Source organism: Lutra lutra, chromosome X (genome assembly GCF_902655055.1).
Source record: "Lutra lutra chromosome X, mLutLut1.2, whole genome shotgun sequence".
Taxonomy (NCBI): domain Eukaryota; kingdom Metazoa; phylum Chordata; class Mammalia; order Carnivora; family Mustelidae; genus Lutra; species Lutra lutra.
The window spans coordinates 53986281-54006717 of record NC_062296.1 but is presented as its reverse complement, the minus strand read 5'-3'; the positions used below and the strand labels follow the sequence as shown (position 1 = coordinate 54006717).

The window sequence follows — 20437 nt, the reverse complement described above, 5'->3', positions numbered from 1 at the left end:
AGAGTGGTAGCTGGGAGTAGTGCTAATGCCTTAAATTTTGATCACATCTCTAAATTAAGACAAGAGTCTGATCAAAAGGGGGGGAATTATTAAAAAGAAAATCACAGGTCTCACATGGGGTGAGTTATGTGAGATCAAGTCTCCAAGCTTGGGTTTAATCCCAAACCTGATTGTAGTTTCAACCTCCTCCAGACATGTAGTCTTAACCAGCCAGTCAGGAATTTTCTGGTCAGCACTAATAAATTAATCTGTCCCATTTGGGTCCTTCCTCTCTATCCGCAAAAGGGAAATGAAGTAATCCACTTAATAAGGCCCCTTTTCCCACAAAGGATGTCACCTCACCCCAGATAATCCCTTTCTCTCTTTATGACCTCCTTGTCCTGACTTCAAAGAACCTTTCCCTTTCTGTAGCCCTTTGGAGCCCCCTTCTTCTTCTTTTTTTTTTTTTTTTTAATTTGACAGAGATCACAAGTAGGCAGAGAGGCAGGCAGAGAGAGAGAGAGGAGGAAGCAGGCTCCCTGCAGAGCAGAGAGCCCGATGCGGGGCTCGATCCCAGGATCCTGGGATCATGACCTGAGCCGAAGGCAGAGGCTTTAACCCACTGAGCCACCCAGGCGCCCCTGGAGCCCCCTTCTAATTGCAAGATGGGATGCTGTTCGATTCATGAATGGATTAATAAGGCCAATAAGATCTTTAAAATTTATTCAGTTAGTTTTCGTTATTTAACAACACAATCACCATAACTCAAGGCAGCAGATCCGGGCCACACGGGGTCACACAGTCACACACCCACTTCTGGAACCACAGACGCACAGGTAACCCCCACAAACCCATTCGGTTATGCACAGTCAGCAATGCACATAGTCATCCGATCACTTGCAGTAGGACTGCACACAATCTCCCCAGCGCAGAACAATGCCTCCTCTCCTCGCTTGTGCAGTGACACAAACCCAGATTCAAACCCACTGATTTTCCAGGAAGGGGAGCGGAGAAGCCGTTCCGGGGTGGGGCCTCAGGCTGAGCCATTTCTGGCAGGCCCTGGGGTTGCCGGGCAGAGCAAGCCTGGGCTCCACGTCCCGTTCTGCTATTGGCTGGAGGCCCAGCGCGGGGGCGGGGCTTGCCCCCCAGCCTTCTCCCTCAGCGGCCCGAGGAGCCAGTCGGCTTGGGGAGGGTGACCAACCCGAGGACGGTGCCTAACCGTCCTGGTTTGCCGGGGAGGTGGGACTTGCAGCACTAAAACCCGGGAAGTTCACGGCAAACCAAGAGGAGCTGGGCAAGGCTTCTCTGCAGTGGGTGTGCCGGGCAGGATGGGAAGCCTCTAGTTCCTAAGGCTTGCGTCTGGGAGGGGACGGAGCGGGGCGTGCCCACTAGAAATAGGCTACTTATTTTCAGTTGTAGAAATACTCGCCCAGGGTGAAAAACAGACAAGGAAATCATCATCATCATCATCAATCATCACCATCATCATCATCATCCAGAGGAGGCTCTGGCTCATCTTAGGCCCTCCGTCCCCCTTTCCCTTTAACAATGCTTTGTTTCACCCAAGCCTATAGTAAACCTATTAAGGACTCTTTTCAAAGTGCCCGCCGGTAACTTGTGAACTGCCAGAAAAGAGGGCCTCGGCAGCCTCTTTAGGCTTCCTGGGACTCCCTGCTGGCCCCTCCCATCTACTCTTCACAAGCAGTAGAGAGGTCTGCGTCCCATCTCTTCTGTGCAATGCCCTTTGGTAGTTCCCACCTTACCAGAGTAAAAAAGCCCGAGATCTGACTCCTGTTTATCTCTCTGACCTCAACAACCAAGGACACTTCGCATCACCTACCTCTCTAGAACCACACTGGTCCTCCTTCTGGATGCCATGCGAATTCCCACTTTGGAGCCTTTACACTAGCTGTTCCCTCTACCTGGAACACTATTCCTTGAGATCCTCTGATGGCTTATACCCTCCCTTCTTCCAAGCCCACCTTCTAAGCTTAAATATCATCTTTTCAGAGAGGCCTTCCTTTGGCCACCCCCAGTTAAAATAACCTCCCCTTTTCTATAACTCTCTTTTCTGTGTATTTTTCTTCAGAAAAGAAAATGTGTCACTCACTCTCTGACATATTTATTGTCTGCCTTCCCCCAGGAAAATGTCAGCTTCATAGTGGCAGGAATTTATGTCTGATGTGTTCACCCGTGCCTCCCTAGCCTGACACAGTACATGCTCAACAAATGTTCATTGAATGAACAAAGCCAGATGATATGAGTGTAATAAGGAGTGGTAAAGACTGTGGGACCTGTGAAAATATGTCCACCTCAGACCATTCACATTAACACACACCCACGCACATCCTCATACATATACCAGGTTGTTGTCTGCAAGCCAAAGAGTTTGGGCTGCCAGTTTCCATCTGAATTTATAAATAGTAAAAAGCATTAACAGGAATATAGGATACATGCCAGTTGGCACCTTACTGTGTATAGTTCCTCATAGTGTCAGTGTCCCAGCAACCAAAGATCAGGAGCATGAACCTGCCCTGAGTCAAGAAAGTTGGCAGTGAGGGGGAACACACAGCATGGGGGACTGTGGGGTATTGCAGTAAAAGAAAAGTTGTATCATAGGATTTGGGCTTGTTAAGTGATTTGGGGACAATTCAAAGTCAAGTTTTACTCTAGATTGAATACTATCCAGAAGTGGGGGTAATTTTATGATTGGGTATGCTAACACATCTTCCCTATAGAGAGGACAGACTAGAAAGAGGCTAAAGCTGTAACTGGTTTAAAAAAAAAGCAGCGACTCATTAATCAGGATAGGGGATGTTCAGTTAATTTCTGTGGTTTAGACAGTGTCTCTGATGTTTTGTCTGTGCTCAGACATGATTTTGAGGTGGTCTCAATTTTGTCTTAATCCACCACAGTTACAGAATGACCTTCTCTGATGTTGATATTCTGTGAAATTGTTTATGTTCAATAGAAGAACACCGAAGCCTAACTGAATGCTAGGCCAGCTCCCAGAAGTCAGCGGCTGCTTTTCGCTTTCTCAGTAGACATTACAAAACTACACATCAGAAAAGTGGTGCCAATTTCTCAGCAGTGCCTATTTCTTCACATTCTCTGATACCTGTGTTCACAGACACACACACATTTTAAGTTTTCATTTTAATCCCAGTTATATTAGTTTTAGGTGTTATATTGGTTATATTATATTTAGGTGTTATATTAGTTTTAGGTGTACAATATAGTGATTCAAAATTCCGTACATCACCTGGCTCTCATCACAAGTGCACTTCTTAATCCCCATCACCTGTTTAAACTATCCCCACACCTTCCCTCTGGTAACCATCATATATTTCAATTTGGTAAGTGGTTTCCGCTGGGCTTTTAATGGATTTTTGATTATTACAGAGGTAATAATTATCACAGAGGTAAGCATTTTTATATACTTATTGTTCATTTATATTTCTTCTTTTGTGAATCTTTTCATATCCTTGCATGTTTTTCTGTTGGGGAATTTCTTAGTGATTCATAAGTTTAAAAAATATATATACTTAAAAAATATATGTATATACATATAAAGTATTAACCCATTGCCTGTTAGGGACATTTTTTTCCCCTGGAATTGTCATTGTTTTTTTAATTATGTTCACGGTGTTGCCAACATTTTAGTAGTCAAATGTATCATTATGATATATATTCCATTATGATGTCTTTGTAGATTTTAGCCTAAGGTTTTCTATATCCCAGATCAGTTATTATTTGCCCATATCTTCATTTTGTGCTTTAAAATATCAGTTCATAGTTTTCACTCTTGAATTTATTTCGTGTGAAGTGCAGGGCAAAATTTATATTTTATAAATTTAAAATTTTATAAATTCATATTTTTTTACCCTCCCAATACTCAGGCAAGTTTCCTAACCTTAACATTGACAAAACTATTCTTTCCACAACTAACTCTTGGTGCCTCATTTTTTTTTATAGACCACAACATGCTGAATATTCACCGCTAAGGCCATTCTGTCAGGTCTATTTGAACTTGTTTAGCATGTTTAGCATGTCAGTTTGTCCCCCAGTCTCAAAGCCAGCTATACTTGCATTTTTATGCAAATGTACACCTCTTCATTTATTTCTTTTATGCTTCTCATGAGTTTTGTCATTTTTCTTTCACAAGTCCTAAACACTCCTTAAGGTTATTCTTTGGTATTTTGTTACTGTTGTGAAGATAATCTATTTCCTGTTCGTTTTCTAACAGGTTATTGCTTGTATTTGAGAACATGTTTAATCTTGCTACCCTTGCCTGCTAAGTCTCTGTGTACCCATTGCCCCCATAGTTTCCTAATACCCGCCTCCTTTTCTTCACACAGAGCCTTCTCAGTATTGTCAGTCCATGGTAAGTGCTCAATGGAATTTTGCTTATTAGGGGTGATAATTGTTTCTCCAGCCTAGACAGACACATATCCTAAAGAACCATACATTCCAGTTTATTCGGTTTGTCCCTGTGGCCCAGCATAATTATTAATAGTACCCTTTTTATTCTTAAATTTTCCAACTTTGGATGATAAATTACATGGTCACTCTAATAAGAAAAAGACTTTTTTTTTTAAGATTTTATTTATTTGACAGAGATCACAAGTAGGCAGAGAGGCAGGCAGAGAGAGAGAGGAGGAAGCAGGCTCCCTGCAGAGCAGAGAGACCAATGTGGGGCTCGATCCCAGAACCCTGGGATCATGACCTGAGCCGAAGGCAGAGGCTTTAACCCACTGAGCCACCCAGGCGCCCCGAAAAAGACTATTTTAATAAGGAGGTAACCCATGGTAATCATAATGCACAGACAGATCAGTGGAGGGAATTACTTGAGGGCAAAAAGAGACATGTTCAATCATGTCATGCAAGCAGCCTTCATGTAGAATTAGGCATTATTGATTCCCCTGCTACCTACCTTAAATTCATTGTGAAATTTAATAAGTCCTATATCTCAAAGATTTATTATGAAATGTCATGTTATAAAGTATCATAGTATACAGCATTATAATGGATGGGTTTTCATGCTATTGGTACATACATGCTATATAGTATTGTTTTGTGACTTCTAAGCAGGTTTCATCTTAGAGATTATGCATGTTGATATACATTTTTACTGCTACACAGGATTCCATTGTATTATTTATTCACACTTGTTGGAACAATGTCTATATGAGGTTTTTTTTTTTTTTTTTCATTATAACCAGTCCTCTTGCTGGCCCGTTTTAAGTGCTAGTAACTTTTGGTTCTCTTTGGCTAGCAGTTTCTCCTCAGTAGTTGTACCTTATTTTCTGCTTTACTGAAGTAATTAGAATGGACATACGAGTGTTACTAGCGGTAATTGGCCACCTTATGCTTCCTGTGTGATGTTGGCTGTTGGTCTGAGCCAACCTTACCAAGGTAGTGTCTTTAAGTTACCAGTAATAATTATTGTTAGCAAATGCCTTGCATCAATTGACAGGATTTTTCTTATTTGACTGACATTGAGGTGATATTACACCATACACACATCCCAAAGGCAAGTCATGCTTAGACATGTTAAATATTTGTAGGATGCCACTGAATTAGATTCTTTTCTTCAGGGTTATTCCATCTGTGCTCCCAGCTTCCACACCCAACTCCTGAACCCTATGCCTCCCAAATTTAAATGTCAGAGGTTTCTTTCTACTTTGGTTTTTCGAGGAATCCATTCTTAAGCTTATCAATTCCACTGTATTTCTGCTTATTCATTTCAAAGCTCTGCTGGACTCCCAGCCTCATCGCAGGCCACCAACCTTTGCTCAAGCTGTGCCATCAGCTGGACTCCTGCTACCTTGATCTAGATTACCCTCCCCTCCTTAATCTTAACTCCTAGCCAGGATTCAACTCATGAGTGCCTGACAATGGAAAGCCTTCCCTGACCTTCCAGGCTAGGTCAAGGACTTCTGCTCTGGGAACCTAGGGACCCCTTCCCTCCATCTGTCACAGAACTACTCAGTCTCCTTCCCCCTTGACCGGAAATTCAATAGCAGGGACAGAGTCAGTTCATCTGTCTTCTCAGTTTTCAGCAGAATGAGGCACAGGCAAGTGTGAATATTTTAAAAAAGGGAGAAAATGTCTAGCAGCCATTTGCATCAGGACCAAGGGGATAAGGGATAAGGAGAAAATCTTTACAAAACAGAGCCTCAGAAAATGAGAAAAAACACACAAAGCAAGCATCACTTGGGGTTATTTTTCTAACTAAACCTTTATTTTCTTTGAAAGCTGGAACCATCAAAGTCCTCGGACCAGCTTTAACTGCTGGATGGAGTAAAAACCAAGAGGCTACTGGGTGATCTGTGAACAGATTGGCAGATGACGAAACAAAACCAAAATGGATGGGAAGATTGTTCTGGAGAGCTGGTCCAATTGCTTGCTTGCTTACTGAAATTTGTTAGAAAACCTAAAACATTAAATGAAATAAAAATTCTAAACTGAGCTCTACACTTGAGGCCGTTATAAAGGCTCATCATATAGAACTGTCAGTTGGGTTGAGTTCTCAGAATGTTTCTTACAACTTGCTGGTTTGTTCCCCTCAAGCAAGGTGATGCTTTGTCCTTGGCTGCAAATTGTAACACCATCACTGCCCTCAAGTGCAGATCCCATTCTAAAAAACAGGCTCCCCTCAATTCCTGGTGGTTGCTGATCTCTCCTGACAATGGGGAAACCGACTTTGAAGAAGGAAGATGCACCAGTGGTGGTGGCAAAGATGGTTTTCTGGAGAGTCCATTTGCATCTTTTCTCTAGATGTCTAGCATGTGTTCAAGAGTTGTTTCTTTTAAGTTTGAAAAAAACTCCGTTGTGAAAAGTGAGTTATGAAGAGTGCTCTTTATTTGAAACCTCCACAACACAGACGCCAATCTTGTCTCGCATTGAATCATTAGCTGTGCACATCAACACATTCCAAGCACAAATTAAGAAATGCAAACAGAACAAAAAAATATATATATATATAATTTTTCCCCTATCCAAAGGTTTCAAGTCTCAATGCAGCAAATCCTTCTGAACACAGAATCTGAGGAGCACACTGTTCAAACAGTTGGGACAAATAGGTCCCTGCAAAGGCTAATGCCTTTTTAACACATGGGCTGGGGATCATGGACGGCATGGAACAGGGAGGAGGAGGTGAGGGAGAGAGGGAGAGAGAATGAGCAGGAGAGGGGGAATGGGCATGTGCTTGGGAAGATGGGGAAGTTGGGACACACACATGGTGAGTTGGTGGATTTCATTTATTGGTTTTTGACATTTTCTTTCTGGTTCTTTTTTGTTTTTCTTTCCCCCCAATTCCCAGGTCCAACAATGGTAGAAAAACCCCACAGTGGTGGGCGGGGCCTTATTAGGCCAGCCCAAAGCCTTCAGAGCACTCCTGGATGGCCAATAGTAGCATGTGGCGGAGCTTCTCAAAGCTCTCATAGGCAGGCAGGTCCAGCTGATTAAAACTAGAGAAAGAAAAAATACCAGTTTGTGACAAAAGATAGCCACAATCTCTATGTTCCCATGGTGCCCACTGACCTCTCCTCCCTGATGGAAACTTTTCCTCTCTTGCAGACTTGAAATCTTGTCCTAGGCCTCGTTTTCCCTCCTCTAATCTGGCCCCAATACTGCCCATCAGGCTCCTAAAACATAAATCTGACCCTGTCAGTCCTTAAACACCATAGTCTCACTATGGGTTAATATGCAAGCTCCAAAGAGGCATTTGGGGTCACTGGTGATCCAACCTCTGCTGATCAACATCCTTAAGCATTCTGTTCCCTCTAACTCCTTGCTCCAGCTGAGCCCTGGAGTACACTGTGCTCTCATGTGGCAGTGCTCACCCACAATGTCTCCCCAGCCTCACTGAATTTGGGCCAGCTTCTCATCTCAAACGTCACCTTTTCCACAAAACTACCAAATTATGCACTACCCCAGGTCTAGCACAGCTGGGGCCAGATTGGGGTTCCTGCCCTTGGTTAGGGGTCTAGAAGCAACCAACAGGCAAGCTCAGTATGAATGCTAAAAAGAAGAACAACCCCTTTCTCTTACCATGTGTGAGCTGAAGGCAGGCGATCTGTGGACCTGTCATCTCGATGGATCTGAAACTTCTGAATGCCATTCATGCCCTCAAGGGCAGCAAAGCCTTGCAAGGGCACCTTGGAAGTACCCGTGACAAACTGAAGGAACTTGGCACGGTCAGCTTGGTCAAAAGAACGCAATGCTCTCCAGAACCACTGGATCTATGGGAGAGGACACAAGAAGTCAGTGTGAGGGGCTGGAATCTTGAATCTTAGGCAAGTCCCTACTGTGAAATGGGCTTCAGTTCTTTCATTCCATAAGATGGGCAAGAACATCCCCTGAAAACACGTATTGGAAGGATGAAGAGTTAGGTAGAAGTAAGTTGTCACCTATATTCCCTTGCCCCCTAACAGTGCTGAATTATGTGGGGTCATACCAACTAGCACTGCTTAGGGACATGGGGAAGGATGCCAGCAGCAGCTCACCTGAATAGAGTTGGACTGGTACTTGTGGTATTCAGTGTTGGATTTCAAATCATCAATGTCAATTGTGGGCAGTCCTGATATGAGGAGTTCTAACTCCTGCTCAGTGAAGATAGAAATGAGGCGCTTTGGAATGATTTCATAGAAGCCTTCTAAGAAAGCTGCCAGCTGTTTACGGATGGCTCCTGGGGAGAGAACCAACAAGCCATGAGGTGTCTAAACTCACACAACTGTTAAGAGGTCAGAGATCCTCAGTCTGGCTCTACTGCAACGAGGATGCTGAATGGTTTGCCTGTTTCACCTAACACTGCTTCTGGCCCTTGAATGGAGGTGGATGAAGGGAAGTATTTTTTGGTCAGATGTTTGTAGACTCTTTGTGCCAGACACTTGTGGCTGGCACAGGGAAAGAGAAAAAACAGTATCTGTGAAATGACTGAGGCCTGACCTCTTCCGTATGAACAATAAGGAGTCTAAGGGACATTTCCCCTACCTGTCATCCTCATCTGGCACACCAGGTGTACATATTCCTTCTTATTCTCTTCTGTTACCAAGATGTTGGCCCCATTGGGTTTGAGGTCACGAACTTCACAGACTCCAAACTCTTGGACCTAGAATACCCAAAATACCAATCACTCATGTCAGGCTTGGTCTAGGATGGGATTTATATAGATACCTAGGATTACGTGAACTCTTTGACATGTCCTGGGCAGAAAGACAAAGCAAGGTCATAAAAAAGTGTCCTTTATCATGAGTGCATAACTTTGTAATAGGGAAAAGCCATGGTTAACATGTGTAACATGACATAGCACAATCTTTATGGAAAACAATTTGGAGGAAGAGTAACCTTAAAAATTACTGTTTTTCACTTAAATATGTTATAATGAACTAGTTTTGGGAATGAAAAATACTGTACTGAACAGTTCTTTAAAAAAAAAAAGAAAAAAAAAAAGGAAACTAGGAAACACCCTGGATTGTTTTACAAAATCCTGGTTTTTCTGTTTGTGATGTCTCATGCAAATACCCACTGCTCACTGCTAGATGGGGAATGGGGCATGAGACTTTATCCAGTGCCAGTTCAAGGGTGGTCCCCCAATGGGTTTCCTGGACTAGATAGGATGTGCTGCGGTCAAGATTTCTCGACCTACCTCAGTGCTGAAGGTGAGGTCATAACCTAGTGTGGAGACATCATTTTCCAGCAGATAAACCAGGCCCTGGTAGAAGTGGTAATCTTCACTCTCCATATCCGTGTATCTAGAAAACCACAATTGGAGTCATAGGTTAGGCTGGAGGAGAGGAAGTACCGGGGTGGGACACAAGAAAAGGACCTGTCAAGTGAGAATGTGGATCCTGTGCCACATTCCTCACCTGACAGACTTGCCCAAGATGTGTTTGTAGAAGGACCGAGTAAAATAGCACTCCAGGAGGCGGTTGTCATATACAGCTTTGGCCACAATGCGTCCAACAAACTTGAAGTAGCTGAGGTGGTTGGGGTTGCAGTGGGAAGATGGGTTGATGGTGTAGGTGACCCGATCACCGGGTGAGGTACGGAACAAGGCATACATAGGGTTAAACATCTCCCGAGAGATGATCATATACCACTCCCGCAGGAGCCCTCCAGCATCCTGCCCTTCTTCTCCTTCAAACACTATATACCTGCATAAGAGACCAGAAACAGATGTGCAGAAAGCCCAGCACAAATCCATTCATTTATGTAGCATGACCCGAGTGAGTGAATGAGTGAGTGAGTGAAGCAGTGGCTGGGGAGTGCAGGATCAGAGAACAGAGGTGAATGCAGAGTGCCAGGAAAGCCCAGAGGAACGGTGGGGATCTGGGACAAGAAAGCATCATAGAAAAGATACACTGAATTATCAATAAAAGCTTATCAATATTCCAGAAAACAGCAAAAGGAAAGGTACAGAGGTTTAAATGAGGGCCTCACTTAGGGAAAGCAGGGAGAGGAGTTGTCAAGTGGTGTCAGAGAGGCCTGAGCTCAGTCTGATGTCTGTAAGGATTTGGTGGTGGAGGAGCTGGGCCCAGTCTATCTCAGAAGCCTGACTTCCTATGTGGTAACATGGATGGTGAGCCCATGCTATGAGGGAGAGGAGGAATCAGGTTCCTGAGCTCAGGAGCATCAAACTACACCAACAGGTCTATCATCTCACTGGCTTTCATGACACTATTATTATTATAAACTGCTGGTCTCCTCTAGGCAGCTTCAGAGTTACCAGTGAGTGATTACCAATTTCATGAGGGGCCACTCATGCAAGTGTGGTCTCCCCCAAGCCTGGATAGCATTTGCTCAGCAGGTTTCCCATTCCTAGTATAATAGAAAACTCTCTGCGAAGTCATCGGGTCTATCTTTGTAAATGCCAAAGACTCTTCTCTCTGGGAATTGGTGGGTAGCTCAGCTCAAGGGCCAGCTAGCTAGTAGAAGACCAGTCTCATGAGACCAGGCTGAGGAGAGAGGAGACAGCTCAGTGAGATTTCCTATACTGGGTTCCTATCTGGAATTCCTCTGGAGTTCCCCTGCACATCTGGCACTGGAGAAAGCCTTCACTACCACGTAGGAAGATCCTCCACCCTCCCATCCTGTCTTTTCTCGTTCTGGGCTCTTACAATCGATTCTTCATTTCTTCAGGGGATTTCCGGTGCAGTTCACGATAGGAGTCTTCAAACACATGATCACGGCGGACATGCACGGCCATGTCTTCTTTCCGGAGTCCCTCATCCAAACGTTCTAGCTCTTGGCGAAAATATCTTGGGAGGTAGGGAAGGAAGGAATATAGGATTGGGTGTGGCAGACCAAGTTTCTGTTTGCTTGATTAGAATGAAGACCTACAATGATGCTTCTCCCATCTTCCAAACATCTGCTCCCCAGGGGAAGGTGAAAAGCACCCAGTAGTCGGGAGAGGTGGGTCATTCATTACCAACACCAAATGTTCCCATCTCTCCCGCATAAAGTCCCACAGAGACTGCGGCACAGAGTATCTGCAACAAGCAGGCAGTACGTGTAGGTGCACAGAAAAGAGAAGGGTAAGGATGACGGGAGTGCTGTGGAGCCCCCGCGGCCCCCAAGCCCTGCTGTAAGTGTACTGTGGCTACCCACACCTCCTGTATGACCCCAAAGAATGGAATGGAACTTTAGAAGTCATGTGATTAAACAAAGGACTGCATTTCTCTGAAGAATGGAGACAGAAATGGAGAAGGAGAGGGAGTATTTAGGTATGATGATGGTCAGTGGCACAGATGAACCTCCTCCCTCCTGCCTAGCACCATTCCAAGGGCTGCCACCAAGGGAAACTTCTTTTCCCTGAAAACACTCCTTCAGGAGGAATTCTGGCCCCTTTCTGGGAAGAGAGATACCATTTGAAAAGTTTCCAACCCACAGCCTCCAGGACACATACTTGCGCTTGACATCAAAGTCGAGGACACGAATGTAGTCTACCAGGACAGCAAAAGGCCCATCAGCAAGGTGGGTGGTGGACTGTCGTAGGATCTGGTTTAACACAGTGCGATGAGTCTCTGAGGGGAGGAAGGACACCAAGAATCAGCACATCTTGGCTCCCAGAGACTACATTACTGCCAACCAGACAGCAACTCTCTTGTGTTTCAGGGAAAAAAGACCGTGTGGCATAAAAGGGCTTTCAAACCCAGGCCCTATATCACTAGCTTCATTCTCTCCCTTTCTCTCTCCTCCCACCACCACACACTTACTCATACATGCACCCTCACCGCCTCTCCCCTATGAAAACAGCTATGAATAAAGTGACCCTGTAAAAAATGAAGCCGCCTTTTATGGGCCTAAGAGTTCCCTGTACCTGCAAAGCGAAGGAACTTCTGTGTGTCAGGGGGCAGGCTTGAGGAGATGTGCATAGACGAGGGCTCCCTGGAGAAGAATGGGTCAAGGGAGGAAGGAGTAGCTGGGGTTAGGGGAGCAGGGGAGAGTGGAGGCGGCTCGTCCTTGATGTGTGCCAGCTGGCTCTCACGGGTGTCTCTAACGGGAGGCTTGCTCTCCCGCTCTGTGGCATGGACCAGAAAGAAGGCCTCGACGGCAGGCTGTAGCACTGGGGGTAGGAATGACAGGGAAATGTTATTTTACTTTAGAAACTTCAACATATAAACCTCTTTTTCTTCATAATCAAATTACAGAGGCACCATATGTTAGAAAAAATAATGAAAACTTATAGGAGAAATACAATGGTAGCAAAGAAAAATGAAGCCATAGAGAAAGTCTGAGCTTCCCTGAAACTTAAAAAAAAGAAAAAAAAAAAAAAAAAAAAAAAGGCAACCAGTTACAAAGATTCCCCTGATCTGAAAAGTGAAAAGATACAGCTACTGTAAGAAAGAGCCAATCTTTTTTTTGGATACTGAAGTGAGACAAAACACCTCTCCTTTGAATTCTCATTACAGAGACATTGAGCGGGGGGGGGGGGGGTGATCTGGAAGGAAGAAAATTGAGCCGGCAGAAAGGGCCCAAGAGCAGATCAGCAGGGTGGGACCTTGGCCCAAAGGCCACAACTCACCTAGCACCGCATGCTGGTCATGGGATTCCTCTAGTTCCTTTAAACATTCTCCCAGCATGTCCCACAGTTCATCCAAACTCAGCTGCTCACTGAGCAGGGGTAACTCAGGTGGCCTCTCCTCCTTTTCCTTCTCCCCTTGTGGGGTTCCATCTGAGCCTACAGGCCACAGAAAGGAGAGAGAGAAAGCTTTGAGGTTTTTCCTTCATTTAGCTTTTTCCCAGACCAAATGTGCAGGCCATTAATCCAGATTTCCAATGCCAGATCAAGCGGACTGGCCCACTGGCTACTAAGTAATAACTGAGCAATATCTGAAAGCAAGCTCCAGTCCTACACTGGATGACATTTAAATTTAGAAGTCCAATGCGCTATCCATTGTGCCACGGAGCCACCTGACATTTAAATTTAAATCAAATACAATTAATACAATAAAAATTTTGGTTCCACAGCTGCAGAAGCCACATTTTAAGTGCTCAACAGGCACATGTGGCCAGTGACTACTATAGACAGAGCTGGTTTACTCACTGCCTCATTAGCTCTCAAAGAATCTATGGATTATTATATGATTTAATGCATTTCAAAAACGGATGTCCTGTGACAACCCTATTCCACAGAAATGTGTTAAGAGGGCATTGTAAGTACAATTAACTTTTGAGAAATGCTGCTACTAATAGCACCCACCATGTGCCAGGTTCTGTTTTAAGTGCTATATATATGGGTGTGTGTTCACTTGTTCAATCTTAACTATGAACATCCCTATTTTAAACAAGGAAACTGAAGCTAAGAGAGGTTTGCTTCATGTCCCAGAGCTAGTAAATGGCAGAGCCACCACTCAAACATATGCTGTCTCCATGTCTAACATTATCACATCACAGTTTCTTTACTACAGGAATTGTAGTATATGCTGTGAATCTCCAGAAAGGGTGAGGTGGTGACAGTCCGTGATCTTGGTTGGTAAATGCCTATTAACATTTACAAAAGCCAGCGTTTACTGGAACAAACTGGAAAACACTAAGCTTATGTATATAGAGAACAGGGGATGCAGCAGACTGGCTTTCTCTTCTGCTGTACTGGAAACAGGAAGTAGTACTGACCAATGGATTGAGTATCCTGAGCACTGGGAGATGGCTGGTCCACATCCATGGGTGACTCCTCCCTCCGGACAGAGGCCTCCGACTGGCTTGACTCCGACTGGATAAAAGGGAGACAAAGTCACATAAAAGGGTGCAACTCTGCTTTCCTCAGGGAGAGGCTAGAGGCTGGCTCTACCCATTCTCATACATCCTAAGTTTGGAAAGCTTAGAAGATAAAGCTTCCTTTATCTGGTCAAAAAACTCTGTAGCTTTCTAGAACAAAAGAATGGCCTTCCCACCTCCTTTGCCGTCCTCCACCCTGAGCTAGCAAACTTTTCCAAAAAGCTCCCTGGATGCCTGCAGTGCCTCCACTGTACTCCAGACCTATGTCCAGTTTGTTATGTCTAGTTAGACACCAGACCTGAAGACTTCTTCTGAGAACAGATTACACTTACACACACACACACACACACACACACACACACACACACACACAACTCAGGTGAGCACACCATAGGTTTGGCTCTCTGTTTCTGTTTGCTCAGAAAAGGAGAAATAAGGGACAACCTTTGATGGGTGGGAGTATTCACAAAGCCAACATCTGTCCTTTTGGGTATGGGAAAGATGGTGCAGAAAATACTCCAGAATAATAGTTGTTTTCCCTTTCTACTGTGTTGGGAGTCACAGCCCTCAAATTCTACGATGTTCTCAGCATGCTCAATGAAATCATACTGTGTTAATAGTAGTAATATGCAAAGAAAAACCAGGCCTCAGGATACCTTTATTTCCCAGATCTTGGGAAGGTGACTTGCATGTTGCAAGGACAGGAAAACAATGAGAGTGCCACAGCATATAGACATGAGGCTAGGCTTTTCCCGTAGCCACTCTGTGCTGGGATCCCAACAATGAGCTGGTTATCTAGGAACCTGAAGGTTTCTTCCTAACAGTGCCTAAGTGCCTAGGTGCCTTGGTACCAAGAGAGTATGGAGAACAAAAGCAGAGGCCAGGGTAGATGGACCAGCTATAGCCTAGAAGAGGCTGCATGGGATGTATACCAAGCCTGGGGGCATTACAAGGGCAGGATTCCTGACGTACTCGCATTATTCCATGAGACTGAAAAACCTTTATCCCACACCCCCTCAGAACCCAGACACTAAGCATTATGCAGTTTGCAAAAGCGCCACTGTTGACTGGATAGCTGGGAGTGGGGTATGATGGCCAAGCTTTAAATCACATCAATCCAAAACAATGAACAAACAGTAGAGAAAACATCAATAGAAAGTAACCCTGTTGTCCGGAAGCATTCATACAGCAAACTTAATGCAAAAGCATACAAGGTAAGGGCAGTGAAACCCCACTGATAATGTGGTGGGGAAGGGGAGAGAGACAAATGAATGAGGGGCCACAGGCATCATGCTAACCGTTGCTGCTTGTTGCTGTCTCCGCGCCCTTTGACCCTCACGTACCATTTGTATAATGGCATCAGCCTCAGCCTCCAGCTGCCGAACAGCTGCCTGGATGCTGCTAGCTGAGCCTAAACCGGAAGAACCTGGGAGAAAGAAAAAAAAAGGCAAGATATAAAAAGTAGAAGAGGGAATGCCCAATATTCTCTCTCCCATCTTCTGGGCTGCCACAGGGCATCTTGCTGAAGTCTTTGAGCTTCAGCTCAGGCAGCTTCAGAGTGCTCTTCACCAGGCACTAAGAACTACCATTACAAGTAAGGGCAGGGAATATGGTGCTAGGCAGATGGATAGTGGCAGGTGGAGAGAGTTCTGTGGGACAGGAGGAAAAGAGGTAGGATTTGGCAGGCCACAGCTGAGGCAACATGGCTGCAATGTTTTAGTCAAAAGTGATCAAAGAAGCAGAAAGGTGACACTCAGTGCCTTAAATCTTGCTCAACAAAAGAGCTGCCCCCAGTTTCTTTGCCGGATTTCCACTCTCCCTTAATTCTCACTTGCCCTAATGAATTTCCTATGCAGAGAGCTTGAGTGACATATAGAACGCAGCCATCAACAGCCTAGGAAAGGATCATCACTTCCTTTTTTGAAAAGGTTAAGCAGGATGGAAACATGACATTAAGTCCTGCCCTCCAGGGACTCTGAGTTTGCCACCACCAACCCTGCCCCTCAACTGGACACTCCAGTTTCATACCTAGCCTGCCTGTCTGCTTGGCTTTCTTGTTAGCTCGGCGTGTGTCGTCCCGGAGCTGGATGATGACCTGCAGTACCCTCAAGAAGAACTTCTGGGTAGACGTCTTGGATGTCAACATGGACATAGAAGGCAGCTGGAGTTCCCGGCCACCCAGAGGTCGCTTCTGAGATGCCACAATTACCACATTCTCAGCCATGTCAAACCTAGATGGTGTAGAGGTGGCTTGCGTATACTGACAGCATCAAAGCATAAACATCCAGAGCGAGCAGGGCTTTTTGGTGTCAACCAGAGGGTTAAAGAATCTCAGAAGGAAATTCCCGAAGTGGGAAAAAATAAGGTAAAGCATGTATAGGACAGATAAGAAAATCTGCCCAAAGAGGGGAAACAACAACACCACCACCACCACCACCACCAGGAAACCAATAAGAGCCACCTTTTAGAATACCCCAGATTCCAGCCCCACAGCCAAATGGGTGGCAACCACCCACCTGCTCTGCATTTTGCCTTTTAGCTTGGTGGTCTGTGGCTGCTCCTCAGGCAGGCCATCAGGAGAGAGGGTCTCACACTGGGCTCGTCGCTGCTGTTCTAGGTTGTATTCCCGTAACTCAGCCAGAAGGGTACCTGGTCAGGCAGAGGAGCCAGCAAGTGTTCAGAGACTCCCCCAGTGAAGGAGCTGAAAGCCAAACTTTTCCAAGAAACCTGCCCAGGCTATCTTCTTTGCTCAGCTGCAGAGAATCTGGAGTGAACAGGAATTCTGCTGTTCACCTTACTATGTATGTTCATGGATCAGCCATTCAGAGACTACCAATATACCCTGCCTCAGCAATCTGTTCAATCTACACAAAATGCAGCTCAGTGCAGAGGGGGAAAAGTATCGGTTTCTGAGGTGATCTCAAGCAAATTGCTTAAACTCCTCTCCAAGTTCACTAATCTATCTTGATAATGAGACTAACACTGACTAACCTCACAAGGCAGTTTTGAATATTAGGAGATCGGGACGCCTGGGTGGCTCAGTTGGTTGGACGACTGCCTTCGGCTCAGGTCATGATCCTGGAGTCCCGGGATCGAGTCCCGCATCGGGCTCCCAGCTCCACGGGGAGTCTGCTTCTCTGACCTTCTCCTAGCTCATGCTCTCTCTCACTGTCTCTCTCTCAAATAAATAAATAAAATCTTTAAAAAAAATGAATATTAGGAGATAATGGCAGTAGAGTAGGTGGGACACTGCCTGGTCCAGGGGTATTGAATGGTAGGACTCAAGAAGTCAGAGACTGGCCAAATTCCTTCTGGAAGAACCTTATAGTTCTCATGTAACAAATACTCTGGGTTATACAGTCTAACCAATACCCATATCACCTCAGTTCCAGGCACATTTGTGAGAAGGAGATAACTAAGCAGGCAGCTGAGATCTAGGGAGATCCATGATTGGGTGGGGGTGGGAGAGAGCAAAGAGACCCTCTATGCTTAAAGAAAATCTGGCTCTACTCCTCAATTCAATCGGTTTATCGCCCTGGGTTTTAGTTTTCTTCTTGATTAACAACAGAAGGGAGACTAAAACCAGACAATTTACAAGTGTTTTTAGAACTTCTGTACCCTCACAACTGCACAAAGGCAGAGGATATCTGCCACTTGGACTCTCGATTCTTGAGCCTAAGTGAAGTGCAGGTGTATCTCTGAGGTGGGAAGCTGCCTTAGCAGGCTCATCATAGGGCTCTTATAAGTGCCCAGAATGGAGAAGCAAAAGAGCACTGCTGGTCCTATATGTACTCATTTTCCTTTACTAAGCACTGATTACAAGGTATGTGCCAGTCACTGGGAATGTAGAGAGAAGCCCAGCCCTGTTCTCCCTGAACAAATAAGTAGAGGGAAACAGATGACAACCCAGTATTATCAGTGCTGCAACAGAGGAGAGGATGGGGCTGTGCTACAGAAGCACAGAGGAGTTTGATTCAACCTGGAGATTCAGGGAAGGCTTCCATAAAGAGGTGACCCCTCAGTGGAAAGCTTCAGAAAGACAAGATGCTTTACTCTGGTTATTACCTATCTGTTTACAAAGAGTATAACCCAGATGGCGAGCTCCATTCAGTAGCAGCTTGAGAACAGTGTCCCGGGTCGCAGGGTCCCCCCGAGAGAGCTGCAGTAACACATTTGCTGCATCCTCTAGACCTTCTTCAGAACAAGAGTGGGATGTCAACACCTGGGGGAAAGAAAAAGGGAAAGCCTCAACTTGAGTACCAAAACTTTATCTATTCCCATCCACCTTTTTTCCCCTCAATCTTAGGAATTCAGAAGAGCTTGGACTCACCTCCACAGAGAGCTGTAGCTGGTTTTCAGTGAGGCCAGAAGATACCATCTTAAAGTCTGCACTGCTGCTGCCCCCATCACCCATCTTTGCTGGAGATTTGCTGACCTTAGTAGTTGTAGAAGCTTTGAGGAATCAGATGGAACACTGTAAGCCTCTAATAAAACTCACATGACAGAACCAGACAATCACTAAACTGTCCAGAGCTTCACTATGGTAAAGTAGTACAAATGAAAAGCCACCCACCAAAGCTAAATCCAAATGACTTGGGATGTCAAGGACTCTCATGACTGTACCTTTTAAAGTGACAAAGAATCTCAAACATTTCTCAATCGTTTCCCTACCATCGGAGCCCCCTCTTCAAAACTTTTTTTCCAGTAATTCTTACCAGTCTGCTATAGGGCTCATTCCTTTTACTTCCTAGGATAGCCTGGCTATTCTACCCTTTTTCACACGGTACCCTGCTGGCTCTTAAACCTTTTCCTGAGACTGGTTCCCTAAACAGGATGGAAAGGCTGGGAATTCTTTGAAAATAGGGACTTTCTCTCTCTCTCCTCCTCCTTTTGGTGCTTAGCCTAGGGAAGCCACATTCAGTGAATGCCCGCTGGTCTTCAGGAGTGTCTGTGTGGGTGAGTGGATGAGTGTGGGGAAGAGAATGATGGAGAGAGAAAACTGGGACTGAGGAGGGCAAAAATGGAACACATTTGGCTCTCGCAAACAGAAACCAAGCCGACTGCTATCATTAGGGAGGAATACCTGGATGGGGGAGTGGAGGGTAAGGTGGGTGTCCATACCCCAAAGCTCCCAGCCTACATCCACACTTACTTGAAACAGTAGTGGTAGCAGTCGTGGGGGTAGTCACCGTGGTCGAAGCAGCTACGGCAATGGTGGATATAGCCGTGGCAGCAACCAGAGCTGGAGCAGAAGTGACAGGGGTGGTTGCAGCAGGGGGAGTGGGCGTGCTGGAGGCAGCAGTGGTAGTGGTGGTAGATGTGGTTGAGGTGGCAACAGTGGTGGAAGAAGCACTGCTGCCAGAATTAGCCTGTGTTTCCGACACTTTGTTTTCTGGGAGAGCAATTGAGATGAGAGAAAGGAGTCTGAGGAGTTTCTCAGTTAAGAGAGAGCTCCGGCGAATGACTGGGTGTGACAACATGTTCATGAGCTGCCCCAGTGGAGAGGCCTCGAGGCTGTATGGGGAGGTTTCCCCCTCACCACCAGCGCTCACTGGCACTGACTTCACGGAGTTCTTGCCTTTCCGGCTGACATTCATGTTGTCCAGTTTTACCAATAAGTCCCAGAAGTCTGTGCAAATGCCACTGCTGGTGGACTGTGAAGAGCATGGGCTGCAGGCCTGCTTAGTGCCCCTCTCCCGATCGCTCTCACAGTTTGTTTCTTTGGTCCGCTGCTGTGTAAAGTGGCTGGGAAATACCTGCCGGCAAAAGGAGGACAGGCTTGGTCTAAGGGTCTACACAGAAAATACGTCTTCCTGATAAGGAGAGACAAGTGATTCCTAGACACACCATTCTTCTGAATAGCTTTGGTGACATGGGAGAAAGATCATATAGGAGTTTTATCTAACTGATGGTGAAGTGGCCTAGAGAAGCAAACAAGGGGTTTGTAGGGAGATGATTAGCTAACCTCTGAGCATCTGTCTCTGTACTTAAGAAATGGGGAGCACAATCATGCTCTATCAAAAAACTGCCAAGGTTAAAGGAGATAATGTATTTTACATAGTGCCTGGTACAAGGTAGGCCCTCCAAAATGGCAGCAATGATTATTAAAAAGAAGACTGAACAGGGGCACCTGGGTGGCTCAGCTGGTTTAAGTGTCTGTCTTCGGCTGAGGTCATGATCCTAGAGTCCTGGGAGTGAGCCCCACATCAGGCTCCCTGCTCCTCCCTGTCCCCTC

At 45.4% G+C, this 20437-nt stretch overlaps 1 protein-coding gene across 14 annotated transcripts in view; it reads right to left on the bottom strand.

Moving 5' to 3' along the window:
• Positions 1-6821: 6821 nt before the first annotated feature.
• Positions 6822-20437, bottom strand: part of HUWE1 (HECT, UBA and WWE domain containing E3 ubiquitin protein ligase 1) — a 171255-nt gene continuing 157639 nt past the window's right edge. For 12 of the 14 annotated variants that reach the window (XM_047714756.1, XM_047714760.1, XM_047714757.1 and 9 more), the window contains 17 exons: positions 19355-19958; positions 18533-18654; positions 18268-18424; positions 16719-16851; positions 16231-16433; positions 15501-15628; positions 14101-14197; positions 13010-13165; positions 12305-12550; positions 11891-12008; positions 11103-11243; positions 9852-10139; positions 9632-9737; positions 8977-9094; positions 8490-8671; positions 8035-8225; positions 6822-7451 (listed from right to left, as the gene is read on the bottom strand). In XM_047714756.1, the coding sequence (XP_047570712.1) occupies positions 7349-7451; positions 8035-8225; positions 8490-8671; positions 8977-9094; positions 9632-9737; positions 9852-10139; positions 11103-11243; positions 11891-12008; positions 12305-12550; positions 13010-13165; positions 14101-14197; positions 15501-15628; positions 16231-16433; positions 16719-16851; positions 18268-18424; positions 18533-18654; positions 19355-19958 (3093 nt within the window). In that variant the 3' untranslated portion in view covers positions 6822-7348. The remainder of the gene's footprint in view (positions 7452-8034; positions 8226-8489; positions 8672-8976; positions 9095-9631; positions 9738-9851; positions 10140-11102; positions 11244-11890; positions 12009-12304; positions 12551-13009; positions 13166-14100; positions 14198-15500; positions 15629-16230; positions 16434-16718; positions 16852-18267; positions 18425-18532; positions 18655-19354; positions 19959-20437) is intronic. The other 2 variants (XM_047714767.1, XM_047714764.1) reach the window with 2 other exon arrangements.